Source organism: Cetorhinus maximus, chromosome 25 (genome assembly GCF_964194155.1).
Source record: "Cetorhinus maximus chromosome 25, sCetMax3.hap1.1, whole genome shotgun sequence".
Taxonomy (NCBI): Eukaryota; Metazoa; Chordata; class Chondrichthyes; order Lamniformes; family Cetorhinidae; genus Cetorhinus; species Cetorhinus maximus.
In genome coordinates, this window is record NC_135903.1 from 5,591,197 (window position 1) to 5,608,185 (window position 16,989).

General features: G+C 42.6%; 1 protein-coding gene across 2 annotated transcripts in view; it reads right to left on the reverse strand.

Annotated features, from left to right (window-relative positions):
* The window catches only part of tbkbp1 (TBK1 binding protein 1), a 135,230-nt gene that overhangs the window by 104,143 nt on the left and 14,098 nt on the right, over positions 1-16,989 (reverse strand). For both annotated transcript variants that reach the window (XM_078529331.1, XM_078529332.1), the window contains exon 2: positions 3,655-3,899. In XM_078529331.1, coding sequence (XP_078385457.1) covers positions 3,655-3,879 — 225 coding nt within the window. In that variant the 5' untranslated portion in view covers positions 3,880-3,899. The remainder of the gene's footprint in view (positions 1-3,654; positions 3,900-16,989) is intronic.

The window sequence follows — 16,989 nt, forward strand, 5'->3', positions numbered from 1 at the left end:
TAACTCCCCTGTACAATGAAATAGATTTTAAACGCTTGCATGCGCACACTTCCTGGGCTTCCCTCAAATCTCAGCTGGTTGAAGTGTGACCCAATTTCACACATCTCACACAGTAACCTATTCACTGACACATATCTATATATAGATATCGGCACAACCTGCCCTGGATGCCTATAGTTTCTGCCGTATCTCTGTGGATTCAATCTTCATCAGTCTGATAGTTTAACAAAGGAATGTCTTGACATCGAACCATAGAAAAGTTAGAAAAGTTACAGCACAGAAGGAGGCCATTCGGCCCATCTTGTCCATGCCAGCCTGAGGACACCCAGGTGCCCTTTCTAATCCCATCTTCCTGAACCCGGCCCATAGCCCTGCAGCTTATAGCACTTAAGGTGCAGATCCAGGTACTTTTTAAAAGAGTACTTCCTCTAGAGTTTCTGCATCTACCACCAACTTGGGCAGTGAATTCCAGACACCCACTACCTTCTGTGTGAAAAAATTCTTCCTCATGTCCCCCCTACACCTTCTGCCACTTATCTTGAATCTATGTCCCCTGGTTCTAGAATTCTCCACCAGGGGAAACAATTTTATCCTGTCCACTCTATCTATTCCCCTCATAATTTTGTACACCTCAGTCAAGTCACCTCTCAGCCTTCTTTGTTCTAAGGAAAATAACCCCAACCTATCCAATCTCTCCTCGTAGCTACACTTTTCTAACCCTGGCAACATTCTTGTAAACCTCCTCTACACTCTCTCCAGAGCTATTACATCCTTCCTGTAATGTGGTGACCAGAACTGCACACAATACTCCAGTTGTGGCCTCACCAGTGTTTTATACAATTCCAACATTATATCCTTACTTTTATATTCTACACCTCTGCCAATGAAGGAGAGCATTCCATATGCCTTCTTTACAACCTTGTCTACTTGAACTGCTGCCTTCAGGGACCTGTGTACTTGTACGCCAAGATCTCTCACTTCATCTACCCCTCTTAGTATATTCCCATTTATTGTGTATTCCCTGTAACAGTTTGACCTCCCTAAATGTATGACCTCACATTTTTACTTGGAGTCGAGGGGTGTGAGGGCGGGAAGGCTTTTTTATTTTTTTCATTGCATTCAACAAAGTGCTGGAGCGCAGATGTCAGCCTTTAACAAGCCCGCCTCCACAACTGGCAGGCTCCAAGGCCGGCGGGCCCAATTTCTAATCCTGCCCACACACCCCACAGAATGAAAGAGAGAATTGCGGGCCACCATTTTGAAAGGTTGAACTCACAGAGCCAGGGCTTCTCCTATTCTGTGCACGTGACCCACGAGCAAAAATCTGGACCAGAGTTGGCTAAAGTGAACTGGGAAAATAGGTTGTAAAGGTAAGACGGTGGTGTTGCACTGGAAGATATTTAAGGAGACTTCAGAACTCACGACAAAGATACATTCCATTGAGGAAGAAAGATTCTACCAGAAGGATGTACCATCCATGGCTAAATAAGGAAGTTAAGGGTGATATCAAATTAAAAGATAAAGCTTACAATGCTGCAAAGATCAGTGTTAAGCCAGAAGATTAGGAAGGTTTTAGAAACCAGCAACGGATGAGTGAAAAAGTGGGAGAAATTGGATTATGAGAGAAAACTAGAAGGAAATATAAAAACAGGCAGTAAAAGCTTCTACATTGGAGAAAGGCTGACTTTCATCGCTGTCTGTTAAGGAGCTAAACATGGAGGGTGAGGGTGTGTCTACACAATGTTACAGCTAACTCACACACTAAATATGTGATAATTCAATACATTAACATCAGTGGAGCATCCATGTATTTTCAAACTTCCAACTCTCCTTTTGGGACCAGGCTGGCTCAACATAACTTAATACACAAGCACAGACTTATTTCTTTTCCTGTCTTATTAAAGACAGGCTGTTCCTTCTACATCTTTATCCCTGGGTTTGAAAAATCTAATTTTCCTCTATTTATGAGCTCTCTTCTATAAACCTTCATGTTGAGCAATAAACAGGAACTAAAGCAAACATACTGGAAACTTGAAACCAAAAGAGAAAGTGCTGGAAACACAGAAAAAGCGAGGCAGTATCGGGGATCTATCCGCTACATTCTTGCACTGCAGGAACCTTCCCTTTCTACCCTCCCTTCCTCTTCTGCTGTAAGGCTTTACACTCCATCCATCTTTCATTTCTAGACTCATCTCATCATCACCTCCTTTTGTGTGCACCACCATCACTTTTGTCATTTATTCAATCCTGCCTTCCACCCTATTTCAGACCTTTGCCATTCCCCTTCCCTTTCCCCCCCCGTCTCGCCATCCCCACTCTCCCTTGGCTCTTCAACCTGTTTAACATCTGTACATGTCTCTAAACATCTTCCAGTTTTCATGTGTACACTGACAACACCCAGCTCTACCCCACCACCACCTCTCTCAACTCCTCCATTCTCAATTATCACACTGTTTGACCGGCATCCAGTACTCGATGAGCAGAAATTTCCCCCAGTTAAGTATTGGGAAGACTGAATCCATTGCCTTTGGTCCCAGCTTCAACTGTGTTCCCTAGCCACTGTCTATCCCTCTCCCTGACAACAGTCTGAGGCTGAACCAGACTGTTTATAACTTTGGTATCAAACTTAACCGCAAGGTGAGCTTTCGATTACATATTAAGACCATCACTAAAACAGCTATTCCCACCTCAGTAACATCACAGGACTCTGCCCCTACCTCAGCTCAATTGCTGCTGAAACCCTCATCCTTGCTGTTTTTAACCTTTAGACTTGAGTCTTCCTACACACTCCTGGCTGACTTCCCATGTTCTACCCTCCATAAACGTGAAGTCACCCAAAACCCTGCTGCCCATGTCCTGACTCACACCAAGTCCCATTCATCCTAACACCCCAGTGCTTGCTGACCTACACGGCTCCCATTGGGCAAAGCCGCAATTTTAAAATTCTCGTCCTCGTTTCCAATTACCTCTAGGGCCTCACCCCTCCCAATCTCTGTAATCTTCCCCAGCCCCACAATCCTCCAAGATATCTGCGCTCCTCTAATTCTGGCCTCTTGCACATGTCCTGTTTTAATTGTTTCTCCATTGGCTGCCATGCCTTCAGCTGCCTGAGTCCTTAACTTGGGAATATCTTCCCTACTCCTCTCTGTCTCTCAACTTTTCTTTCTTCATTTAAGATACTCCTTAAAATTGACCTCTTTTGGTAATCTGCCATAATATCTCTTTCAGTAGCCAGGTTTCAAATGTTGTTTTACAATGCTCCTGTGAAAAGTCTTGGGATATTTTATTACATTAAATACATCATATCAATACAGGTTGTTGTTGTTCTGATGGAAAGGCATTAACCTGAAACGTGCGTACATGGGGCCCAAAGTGAACTCTGTGCAAGTGGATGGATTTTGAATAGGTCAAAATCAGGCTCATTAACTCTTCCTCTCTCCACCGATACTGCCTGATCTGCTGAGTATTTTCCAGCATTTTTCTGTGAATAAACTCAATTGTCACCAAGACAAAGGGTCAGAATGAACCATCTGAGACAGGAAGGCCCTCGGAAGGAACCATCTTTAAAATTTAACATCATTTTCAAAGGCAGGGCAGGTCTTAATTCGGTTTCCATGGTTCCCAGGGAACTAACTCTGATGCTGGGGTTTTTACCTTGAGATCGTATTGTCTGAGCTTCCTCTTCAAGGTGGAGTTGTCTCTTTCCATGCCAATCAATCTCTGCTTAATATCATTGTAGGCGGTGATGAGGGCAAAGTGGGATGCGGTGTATTCCTCGCCTGTGAGATCGGTGTTGGGTGCATCAGCCCACTCCACATCCTCCTGCTGCCCGTCCTGTGTCAGGATGCTGATGTCATCTTCAAAGTTGAAAGAATCCATAGCAGCAGGTCAACCGGGACCTGTTAAAAGATGAAGTGAAATATATCACTTTCCGACTTAGAATATGTATACATGAAAGCAGAAAGATTGCATTTATATAGCACCTTTCAAACCCCCATGACATCCTAAAGCACTTTACACAATGAAGTACTTTGAAGTGTAGTCACTGTCTACGCCAACGATCTCGCCAACGATCTGTCAACAGTGCCTTCCAAACCCACAATCTCTGTTAATGTTGAAATTGCGCTGCAATAGAAAGTATGCTTTAAGTTGGCAATTAAGCAACTGTCCCCAGTTGAGGAAGGATTAGAGAATCATTACAAGAGTGTATAAACCCGTTCACTCTTGGTTTCTTGGTGGAACTGGGAGAGTCTGTGACTTTACTTTGCTGTCTTGGAAATAAACCTGTTTTCAGGTACAGGCTAGCTTCAGACTCATCCTTCCCCAACAATCTCTACAATCCAGAAGGACAAGGGCAGCAGACACATGGGAAAACCACCACCTGGAAGTTCCCATCCAAGTCACACACCATCCTGACTTGAAAATATATCACCATTCCTTCACTGTCGCTGGGTCAAAGTCCTGGAACTCCCTCCCTAACAGCACTGTGGGTGCACCCAGGCCCAGGGAGAGAAATTATGAGCCCTGGTGCTTCTGTCGTATCCAGGCCCCTTACCTTACCTTATGCCCCAGCAGCCTCCAGCCAGGTCTGGAGAAGAGTGAAGGCAGCAGCACCCAACAAGACCCAAACAGAACAGTCCACAAGGCAAGCAAGAAATGAGGGACCGAGAAATCTGGCGCATCCTATTTGGCCAGTGATTGCTGTTGTTCAGAACAACAGCAATCATTGGCCAAGGAGCCTGCCAATCGGGATGGTCTAGGTACCAGATTGGCTGCTTTGAACACTGCCAGTCTGACCTTCCCGACCATCCTGATTGACAGGCTATTTGGCCAATGAGTCGGGGCTTCCCAGATCACAGGCCCCGGCATTTCCCACCTTGTGCACCGTCTTTTCCCAGGCCCACCACATGGATAGCAATGGTTCAAAAAGGCAGCTCACCTGCTCAAAGGTAATTAGAGATGGGCAATAAATGCAGGCCTAGCCAATGACGCCCACATCCCAAGAATGAATAAGACAAAAATTATTGTAATGTAGGACACCTGGCAGCTAATTTGTGGACAGCAAGCTCCCACACACAATAATGAAATAATCTATTTTACTGATATTGGTTGAGGAATAAATATAGGCCATGACGCCAGGGAGAACTCCCCTGCCTTTCTTCCACCTACTGCTGTGGAATCTCTTACGTGCGCTTGAGTGAGCAGATGGGGCTTCAGTTTAATTACGATGCCTCTGACAGTGTAGCACTCCCTCAGTACTGCACTGGAATGTCAGCCTGGATTTTGTGCTTAAGTCTCTGGAGTCACACCCAAAACAAGGCTCATTATTCACCCTCCTACTGTTACCTGGTGCCTTCCCAAGCCTAAAAACTGTGGAACTTCTCTCACTCTTACCTCCCTTCTACAACCTAATGATATTCCCGACGGAAGCTTTCAAAACCTCCATGTATCTCCTCTTAAAATGAAGTCAGGGATATATCTTGCACACTCTCAACAAGCAAATTGACAAATTACCAGTTTGGTCGATGTCCTAGATGTTATTTCTGAGCATGTTACTGTGGCATTTTCCCAGCCCCTTCCAAGCTCCTTGAAGCAGAACAGCCTTCACCTCAACAGCTGGGGGAAGTTTGCCACCAATCTTTCAGAATGGCGACAAATTGTCCATCAAGAGGAGTCATATTTTGAGTCCCAACACCTTAATAATGAGACAGAACAGTGACAGAGAAGGAAAGAAAAGGAAACAAATCCTGCTCCAGATCATGGGACATCCTGCCCTATGTGCCCAAAGACCTGTGGGTTGAGAATCGTCATGTTCAGTCACATGAAGTCCATGGCAAAAAACTTGCAACCCTGAGTAGACATCATCCTCGAATGGAGGGCACAGCCGATGACCATCTTTTCCTCTATTAGTCATTACCACCAAACAAAATAACACCTTCTATAATCTAGAACTCAAGCTTGGCTTATTTATCTACTACTATCTACTTCCTCTCGCCTTCTCTGCCAATCTGTATAACCTACACTTTGAACCTTAGGATCAAGATTTCTGAATTTAAAATTAAAATCCTTTGGTAATAAAAGGGTTAACTGCAATTGTCAGAGAGCAAATTCTTTGTTTCTCATTGTTAATGAATTCTGTTTTCTCGTAGTATGATAAAAATGGACTGCAGTGGTTCAGGGAGGCGGCTCACCACCACATCATCAAGGGCGTTAAGAAAGGGCAATAAATGCTGATCCTGTCAGTGATGCCCACATCCCAATAATGAATTTTAAAAAATCAATGTTTACGTATAAAATAAAAGCTTTTTCATAATGCAAGGATAATGTAAACCTTGACTTCCTATTCTGAATTTTAAGCCAACTCCAAAGCTCAAACTACAGATATTTACCTAAGAAAGGATAAACTTGCCGTAGAGGGAGTGCAGTGAAGGTTCACCAGACTGATTCCTGGGATTTGCTTGGCAATCAAAGTGTTCAGAATTCTTGATCGCGGCTGTTGAATACTTTAAAACCTGTCTGCGTTTCAATGTGCAAAACAGTTCAAAAGCCACTCGTGGTGAAAGGCTTGGCAAAGGGTCTGATACTTCCTCGAGTTTCAGTTGTGCTCCAGTTATTACTGTTGCACTTTCAATTTCTATTTATGGTATTTCCTCTCTCACTTAGTGAAACTCTGAAATAGTAAAGCAACTACTCCAAGCGAGAAGATATTACAATGATTTTCAGCTTTGTAATTTTACAGATTAAAGAGAAATATTCTCTCTAGATGGATTTGGATGAGGGAACCAAATGCAATATTTCCAAGTTTGCTGATGACACGCAGCTTGGAGGGAATGTAAATGGTGAGGAAGATGTTAAGAGGTTTCAAGGTGATTTAGACAAGTTGAGTGAGTGGGCAAATACATGGCAGCTGCAGTACAACGTGGATAAGTGTGAAGTTATCCACTTTGGTAGGAAAAACAGAATGGCAGAGTATCTTTTAAATGGGGATAGATTGGGAAATGTTGATGTACAAAGGGACCCGAGTGCCCTTGTTCACCAATCACTGAAGGCAAGCAGGCAGGTGCAGCAAGCGGTTAAGAAAGCAAATGGTATGCAATGCCAATTATAACAAATGTTGGCCTTCATTGCGAGAGGACTTGAGTACAGGAGCAAGGATGTCTCACTGCAGCTGTACAGGGCCTTGATGAGACCACATCTGGAGTATTGCATGCAGTTTTGGTCTCCTTACCTAAGAAGGGGTATACTTGCCATAGAGGGAGTGCAGTGAAGGTTCACCAGACTGATTCCTGGGATGGCAGGATTGTCATATGAGGAGAGTTTGAGTTAACTAGGCCTGTATTCACTGGAGTTTAGAAGAATGAGCGGGGATGACATTGAAACGTATAAAATTCTGACAGGGCTGGACAGACTGGATGCAGGGATGATGCTTCATCTGGCTGGGTGGTGGGGGGTTTAGAACAAGAGGCCACAGTCTCACGGTACGGAGTAAGCCATTTAGGACTGTGATGAGGAGAAACTTCTTCACTCAGAGGGTGGTGAACCAGTGGAATTCTCTACCTCAGAAGGCTGTGGAGGCCAAGTCACTGAACATATTTAAGAAGGAAACAGATTTCTAAACTCTAAAGGCATCAAGAGGTATGGGGGGAACGCGAGTGTATGGCGTTGAGATAGAGAATCAGCCATGATCATATTGAATGCTGGGGCAGGTTCAAGGGGCCAAATGGCCTATTCCTGCTCCTATTTTCTATGTTTATACGTTTCTAGTTGGAAGATGCAATGCCTTGTATGGAGCCGACCAAACAGGACCTCAAAAGAAATCTGACACTGAGCCATGGAAGAGCCTGATCAAAAAGGTAGCTTACTAACAAGGACTTTGGAAGGAGAGGAGCTGATTCATCCCAGAAAAAACAATTCTCCTTATCCCTGGTCTCACATGAGGCCTGTGATCTTAAATAAGAACTGCTCCCCTCTCCCTGAATGAACCACTTGCTGAGCAATTCAAGGACAGCAAGGTACCAGGTTTAATGCTTGGGCCTGAATGCCTTACCTTAACTGGGGCAATAATAGGGGCGCTACTACTTGTACTGGCCACCGTGACCTTGGGCTAGGGAGGAGGGAAGAAGCACTCACATAAAAAGAATTCGGACATTGCTGAAAAGAGAGCCACATTACCGAAGCTTTTCATCTTGTACTCATCAGGAAAAATGCAAGAGTGTCAAATTTCAAATGATCACAACAATTTATACCACTCCTCTAATATCAAACTCAAATCAATTAGATGACAGAGATCTGCAAAGCCTATCATTCCCTCCATCAATGACACACAGTGGCAGCAGCGTGTACCATCTACAAAGTGCACTGCAACAACTCACCAAGGCTCCTTCAGCAAAAGCTTCCATACTCACGGCCTCTACTACCTCGAAGAACAAGGGCAGCAGACGCATGGAGCACCAGCACAAGCAACTTCCGCACCAACTTGGAAATATATCAGTGTTCCTCGACATCCTGGAACCCCCTCCCTAACACCGCTGTGGGTGTACCTACACCACATGGACTGCAGAGGGTCAAGAAGGCAGCTCACCACCACCTTCTCAAGGGCAATTGGGGATGGGCAATAAAAATGCTGACCTAGCCAGCGACACCCACATCCAATGAATGAATAAAACAAACAGCAGTGACCAAAAGGGTGCATTATTATTTAAATATAAAAGATCTGAAGCAATAACTGAACAGACTGGAAGATAGAGGCACTTGGTTCTGTTCTGTCTAGCATACAGTCTAGGGGTTTTGTACTCATCCAGACTAGAGATGTTAAGGCTTGTCATTACACTTCAAAAGGGAAAATTTGCATGGATATGGGGAAAGAGCAGAGGAGTGAGACTAATTGAATAGCTCTTTCAAAGAGCCAGCAGAGGCATGGAGGTCCAAATTATTTTTATCCCTCTGACACACTACTGGTTGCAAATCTGAGAACCTCAAAGCATTGCCTTCTTAGAAGCTGGATTATACACAGATCATGCACAACCTTCTATCTGCAGCCCTCCGTTTAGTCCAAAGATGTAGGTTCTCTGGCTTTGTGCCCATGAGAATTCTGTTCTTCAAAATCACAGCTCAGAGTTATTGTATATAGGGTACCACGCATGAACTACAGGGCATTGCTGCCTCTAAGTCTGAAGGTTGTAAATTCAAGTCCTACTCTAGAGACTTTAGCATTTAGCCTAGCCTGACACTCCAGTGCAACGCTGAGGGGGTGCAGTACTGTCAGATATGCCGTCTTTTGGATCAGATGTTAAACTCAGGCCCCGGCTGCCCCCTCAGGTTGGACGTAAAAGATCCCATGGCCTGGTCAGTATGTATCTCTCAACCAATATCACCAAAACAAATTAACTAGTCCCTGTCGCATTGTTGTTTGTGGGATCTTGCTGTGCGCAAATCAGCTCCCTCCTTTCAACAGTCCTTCAGTGACAGTAAAACATTCTGGGATGTCCCGGGCGTGTAAAAGATGCTACATAAGTGTAAATTCCTCTTTCTCTTTCACTTCTCTCCTCAATACGTTTCTCCCTGGCCTGGTTTAGCCTCGTTCTGTATAGAGTAACTCCGGCCCAAAGATGTGCTCAGTTACTCCCCACTCCAGCAATATTTTCTCTTTGACATCCCAGCCAGCTTGCTTTTCCTGGAAAATCTGAGGAAGTTGAAATCTGGCCACTTTGCAGTCAATGTACACCAAAAAAAAGGGGTTGTTCAGCAACATTACCAGACAATATAAGGACAACAGCAGCTTTATATAAAATACAGGATCAAATACTGTGCAACTATAGGGCTGTCTGCAGGGTGCAGGTTCATAAAAAAGGTTCACACTATGCATAGGGTACTCACACAACATGTCGGTTGAATGAAGGGTCCCTCCTGAAGTGTTATATTCACACGTTGGGAGCAATTTTAACCAAACCCACCGATTGAGATACAGACAAGACAGAGCTGGTTTTACTCTCTTCTGAAGTAAATATTGGGTGGGGTGAAAAGCCACCCACTGGGCTAGATTAAAATTATCCCCATTAATTCTGTTTCTTTATACTATAGTCTACATCTTCTGCAGTGCAGCAGAGCCATTTAACTGGGTGCCGTCCCCTTGGGCACCCCTGAATCAGCGGTATAACTCCACCAGAATAATCTTAGTTCCAGGTTACTAACTACAGATGAGGGAGGCCATTCAGCAAAGGCACTGGAGGTTATGGAACCAAGGCTGGTGGGGGAAGTTTAGATACTAAATCAGCCATGATTTAATCAAATGGCAGAACAGACACAAGAGGTTAAACAGCCTCCTTCTGTTCCTGTGTTCATGCCATTTGCTTCATAGAAACCCGCAGTTCCTCAATCACAGGATCTAGTGGCTGTGTGAATGATTTCAGAATGCTTGGCTCCACTTCCTTACCTAGATAACCTAGTCACACTTTGTGTGAATGTGAGTAAATGCTTCGTCAGTACAGAATTTGTTGATCAGCAGGTTTTTACATATATGATTTATTCAAAATAGGATCAACTTATCCTATTACCATAATAACCCCCTGACCTGAATAAGCTCCCTTCCCATATGGACCAACGAGTCGGCGTTTTTCGAATTGGAGGTGTCAGCTGTTGTGCAATGAGTAGTGCTCTTATCTCTGAGTCAGAAGGTTGTGGGTTCAAGACCCACTCCTGGACCTGAGTGCAAAAATCAAGGCTGACACTCCAGTGCGATACCAAGGGAGCGCTGCACTGTCATCTTGGATGAGATGTTAAACCTTGTCTATCCTCTCAGGTGGATGTAAAAGATCCCATGGCACTACTTTGAAGAAGAGCAGGGGAGTTCTCCCTGGTGTCCTGGCCGATATTCATCCCTCAATCAACATCACAAAAACAGGTTATCTGGTCATTATCACACTGTTGTTTGTGGGAGCTTGCTGTGTACAAGTTCACTGCTGTTTGCTACATTACAACAGTGGCTGCACTTCAAAGTTTGTCTTTGGCTGTAAAGCATTCTGGGACATCTCAAGGTTGTGAAAGGCGCTATATAAATGTAAGTTTGTCTAATCCCTTCTTCCATATGTATTTGAACTTTAAATCAGTCTTTGGGTTTGATAAGGTGTGTAGAAAATATTTCCTGACAATAAATTCATCTTAAGAAGCTAAACACAGGAGATAGTTAAAGGAGTTATTGCAATGCACGCAGTGGATCAGGTGCACCCAGTTAAATAAAACAAAGAAAAATAGCTTTTAAAAAAATAAGAATCTATTCTGAAATAAATGTTTTTGAAACTCAATCTAAAAATCAATTCAAACTCAATGGAAATAGCGAATCTTCGGCATTGCCTCGATTGGATTATAAGATTTATTTGATGAAAGTTTTGTGCATCACAATCTAAGGTAATTTTACAGTTGATGAACACCAAAAAAAAAGGAATATTTATCAGCATTAATAGACAATATAAGGATAAAGGCAGCGATGCTATATCAAATACTGTGCAACTATAGGACTCTCTGCACCTGTAACAGTGCAGGTTCTTTTTTATTCATTTATGGGATGTAAGCGCCACTGGCAAGGCCAGCACTGGTTACTGTCATGAAGAGATATTAATGTCTATAATGTTATTGGAATTTTTTTTTTAAATGGAGTTGTAGTGGGGTTTGTATCTGTGGCCAGAATCTTCTGTGGGACGTGCAGGAGCGGGCCCCGCACGCCGACGTGTAAAATGACATGCGGTGATGTCGGGCGTGAGTCCTGGCATCACCGCGCGTGATTCTGATCTTCCGTTCGGCGGGCGTGCAACTGTCAAAGGCCTGTTAAGGCCAATAATGACCTAATTAAGCCTATTGAGAAAGCTGCCCGTCCAACCTTAAGGTTGGCGGGGGGGCAGGCGAAGAGCCCAGGCGGCCTTCACGTTTTTCAAGTAACCTCATCCATGGGTAGGATGAAGGTTTCATTAATTAAATATACATTTTACATGACACTGTCACATGAGGGGACATATCCGAATTATTTTATTTTATTTTTTTCCAAGTTTAAAACTTAAGTTAATCTCCCTGAGGCAGCTCCGTACCTCAGGGAGATTTCTGCGCTCTTTCGTGCACACGCGAAAGAGCGCAGGCCCAGACTCTCCCTCCTCCCCCCACCCTCACAGGTAACGCTGAGCGCTTCCAGGCGCATGTCACACTGGGCGGGCTTTAATTGGCCCGTCCATGTAAAACGGCGGCGCAATCACGGGCGGCGATCAGCTCCTTGCCCGCCTGCGCCTGCTCCCGACCGACGGGGGGAAAATTCTCCCCCATGTGTTTGATTGTGTGTGTTTTAATTGGATTAAAGCCAGTTAGTCTGGGAGCTTTGATGTATAGTAGTTTGAGATGTTAATTGGATAAACAGTAAGAAAGTTAAAAGGTAAAGTGTACATTTGCATTTGTTGAATAAAGCATTCAAGAGTAGGAGTAAATTCTTGCACCGAGCTGGGAGACGCCAAGCAATGTGTTTATATTACTCATAAAATCAGTGGGATGAAAATGTTATTGTCAGGAGATGTTAAGTTAAAAGCCTAGTAATACCCTGGAAAATTTACAATTCAAAGGGGAAGCTAGGCATAAAGAGGGAAAGGAGATTTTGTGTAAGGCAGAGGCATGTAAGAGCTAACCAGCCAGTAAGTCTCTAACTGTGTCTGCAAAGGAACCTAATGGCAAGGACCCTCATTTTGAATTCATATGGTCAAATGTGCTTTGCCTGATGTCTGTTTAAAGTCTGTTGCCTTGGTGGAGATATACCTGGGAGTGATTAATTTGGGGATTTTAAAAAAGTTATTATGGTAGTAATGTGTAGAGATGTGTATGTGTTTAATTTGTTGTAAATTAATAAATGTTTAATTTAGTTTTATACAAAAAACCTCTTGAGGCTCGATGGTCTTATTTCTGACTTCAGAGCTACATCTCAAACATACCAATTGAAAATATAGGTTAAGACAGTTGTTTCAAGTTTTCATTTGGGATTCAAACAACTCAGCCTTTACCAACCACTGTGTCATAACAACTGGGGGCTCTTGGCAGGACAGTATTTGTAATTCCTTGATTGATTTGGAATTAGTGAATCCTAAGGTCACGAGTACGAGGAGCACTTTGAATTCAGGTGTTGGTGAGGTTTTTTGTAAGTGTGAGACTGCAAGATGGCTTTGGCAATTGCTAGGACTTGTCTGGGAGCAGAAGATATAACTCCAATTGGGTTACTAAAAGTATCCAAAAATAAGTTAACAGAGTTAGCAGATAAGTTAAAATTAGGGTTACCTTTAGGGGTGAGGAAAGCAGATATAATTAAACGTATAGCACAGCATCTACAGTTGGAAGTGATACCTGACACTAGTGAGTCACAGCTGGAGATAGTGAGACTTCAATTACAAATGAAGACGCTTGAATTTGAACAAGCAAAGGAACTGAAAAAAACTTGAATTAGAAGCAAAGGGAAGTGAAATCGCATTTCAAAGGGAGCAAGCGGAAAGGCAGGAGGAAGAAAGGAAGCTGGAACTGAGATTTCAGGCAAGGGAGAAGGATAAAGAAAGAGGGGCAAGGGAAAGAGAGAAAGAAAGAGAAAGGGCATACCAGCTTAAAAGGCTGGAAGTTAAAAAAGAGATCTCAGATTCTGAGAAGAGCTCTGATGCTGAAAAAAACCTTTAGCCTAAAACCCAGTGGGGAGATGTTTAGATTTGTACAAGATCTTCCAAAGTTTGCGGAAAGTGATGTTGAAGCATTCTTTATGTCATTTGAGAAGATAGCTAAACAGATGAAATGGCCATTGGACATTGTTGTTGTAATCCAGGTTGGTGGGTAGCACGCATGAGGTATATGCATTGCTATCTGAAGAGTTATCGGTGAACTATGATGTGGTGAAAAAGGCTATTTTGAGTGCATATGAGATGGTTCCTGAAGCATCCAGGCAGAAATTTAGGAATATGAGAAAACAGCCTGGGCTAATTTATATTGAGTTTGAGAGAGTAAAGCAAAGTAATTTTGATAGGTGGATATGGGAGTTCAAAATAGAGACATCATATGCAGCTCTTAGAGAGGTAATTCTTTTGGAAGAATTAAAAAATTCAATTCCTTCAGTAGTGAGAACTCATGTGGAGGAACAGAGGGTTCAAATGGTAAGACAGGCAGCAGACAGAGATAGCTGATGATTATGAGTTAGTGCTTAGAACTAAACTGTTTTTCCGTCACCCTTTTAAATCCGAAAGGGATGGGGGTGGGAAGGTGAAAGGAAGGTGGGTAGTCAGGGGAGAGGAGTAGCTGGAAGTTCCCAGGAAGTTTTTTCTCAGGATAAAAGGGAAGGTGCTGAGGGTAGGAGTGACGTTCAAAAATTGAGGTGTTTTCATTATCATAAAGTGGGGTGTATACAATCAGTGTGTTGGAAACTACTGGGAAAATCTGTTGCAATTATTGGGTCACAGAAATGTTTAAGGACTTTGTGTGTGAAGGTAAAGTATTTTCATGTGTACAGGGTGGATGTTAAGTAAAGATGTTAAAATTTTAAGAGACACAGGGCCTAGTCAATCCTTAATGTTGTGGGATAGTGACATTTGTTGTTCAGAGGGAGTATTGCAGGAGCAGGTGATAATAAGTGGGGTTCATGAAGATGCTAAATCTATCCCCTTGTGGAAGCTAAATTTAAAGAGTAAATGGAAGACAGGTGAAGTTATTGTTGGAGTAATGGAAAAATTGCCCATTGCAGGGGTTCAATCTATTTTGGGTAATGATATAGCTGGGTCACAGATTTGGGTGATGCCTATGGTAGTTGAGCAGCCTGCAGAAGTGTTTTCAACAAAGGTGTTACAGAGAGGGCATCCTGGATTGTTTCCAGATTGTGTGGTAATGAGATCACAGGTTCATGGGTTGAAACAAGAAAAACAAGAATGGCAGGCGGTTCAAAGGCAAGAAGAAGGTGTCAAAATCCAATTAGCTGGTGCTGTGTTTGATAACATTGTCCAGGAAGAAAGACTACAGGACAGTTCAGCTGAAGTGTTTAACTCAAGGAAGTTAGTGGAGTAACAGAAACAGGATTTACAATTAAATCAGTTATATCAGGCATCTTACTCAGAAACAGAGGCAAAATGTATTCCAGTATGTTATTACCTTAAGCGTGATATTAATGAGGAAATGGAGGCCAGATCATGCCTCAGTAAATGAAAGCTGGAGTGAGGTGCTTCAGATTGTTATGCCAGTTGGATATAGAAATGAGATGCTGAGGATTGCTCATGAAATTCCAATGGGGGACATTTAGGAAATAGGAAAACACAGGAAAAGATACATAGGTTTTTTTTGGCCTGGATTGCATAGGGATGTAGGCAAATTCTGCAGAACATGTCACACATGTCAGGTAATAGGAAAACCACAAGCAGTGATTAAGCCAGCAGCTTTAATCCCCACACCAGCATTGGAAGAACCTTTTACCAGAGTCAGGGTTGATTATGTAGGGCCCCTCCCTAAGACTAAAAGTGGAAATCAGTACTTTCTGACAATAATGGGTTTGTCTACCAGATTTCCTGAAGCAATATCTTTAAGAAAGTTACAAACAAGAAGATTATAGAGGAGTTAACTAAATTTTTTTTACAAGATTTACCTAAGGAAATACAATCAGATCAGGGGTCAAATTTCATGTTACAGCTGTTTAAGGACGTAATGAACAGTTTGGGGATAAAACAGTCTAAGTCAACAGCTTATCATCCAGAGTCACAGGGGGTTTGGAAAGATGGCATCAAATTTTAAAAACTATAATAAGAGTGTAATGTCAGGATTATCCACAGGATTGGGGTGGAGGAATTCCGTTCTTTTTATTTGCTATTAGAGGCACTCCTTATGCATCGACTGGTTTTAGCCCTTTTGAACTAGTTTATGGTCATGAGGTAAGGGGACCACTGAAATTGATACTTGAGAAATTGGTGGGTCAAAATTCAGAGACTATTCTCCTGGATTACATATCAAATCTCAGGGAAAGATTGAACAGAGCGTGTGAGTTGGCTAGGGAACATTTAAAGATGTCATAGCAAGTAATTAAAATGAAGGCAGACAAGAAAGCTACAGCTCGCAGTTTTGTTTCTCAAGAGAAAGTGCTAGTTCTATTACCAGTACTAGGTGATTCATTAAATGAAAATTTTAGTGGAGCTTACAAGGTTGAAAAGAAATCAAGTGAAATACATTATTTAATAAATCCTCCAGATAGAAGAAAGAAGCAGAGGGTGTGTCATGTAAATATGCTTAAAAAGTACTTTGACAGGGAAGAGGAACAATTAGATGTATTAATGATGGTGGATGATGAGAAAGAGGTAGAAGTGTAGGACTCTGAAATTGACTTTCCTCTAATCAAATAGGATAATGAGGAGGTGCTTGAAAATTTAAATGAAATATTCAGTTACCTTCCAAACAAGTGTCAAAGTGATTTGGAAAAGCTATTGCAGTCAGACAAACTTATTTGTGGGAATAAGTTGGGGAAGACAGATTTAGCTATACATGATGTGTCTGTACACGTTTCATCTTCAATAAGGCAATATCATTATAGATTAAATCCAGCAAAGTTATCACAAGTACAAAAAGAAATTGACTTCATGCTTTAAAATGATATCATTGAGTGTAGCTGCAGTAACTGGAGTTTGCCTATTGTGCTGGTACCGAAACTGGATGGAACACAAAGACTATGTGTAGATTATCAAAAGGTGAATGCGGTGACAAAAGCGGATTCCTATCCTTTACCATGGTTGAAAGATTGCATTGAGAAAATGGGACAATCAAAATTTATCACAAAGACTGACTTGCTAAAAGGATATTGGCAGGTACTGTTGTCGGAAAGAGCAAAGGAGATATCGGCTTTTGTGATGCCAAATGGACTATATCAGTTTAAAGTCATGTCATTTGGTATGAAGAATGTACCTGCGGCATTTCAAAGACTGACAAACAAAGTAATTGCAGGTCCAAGCAATTGTGCTGTTT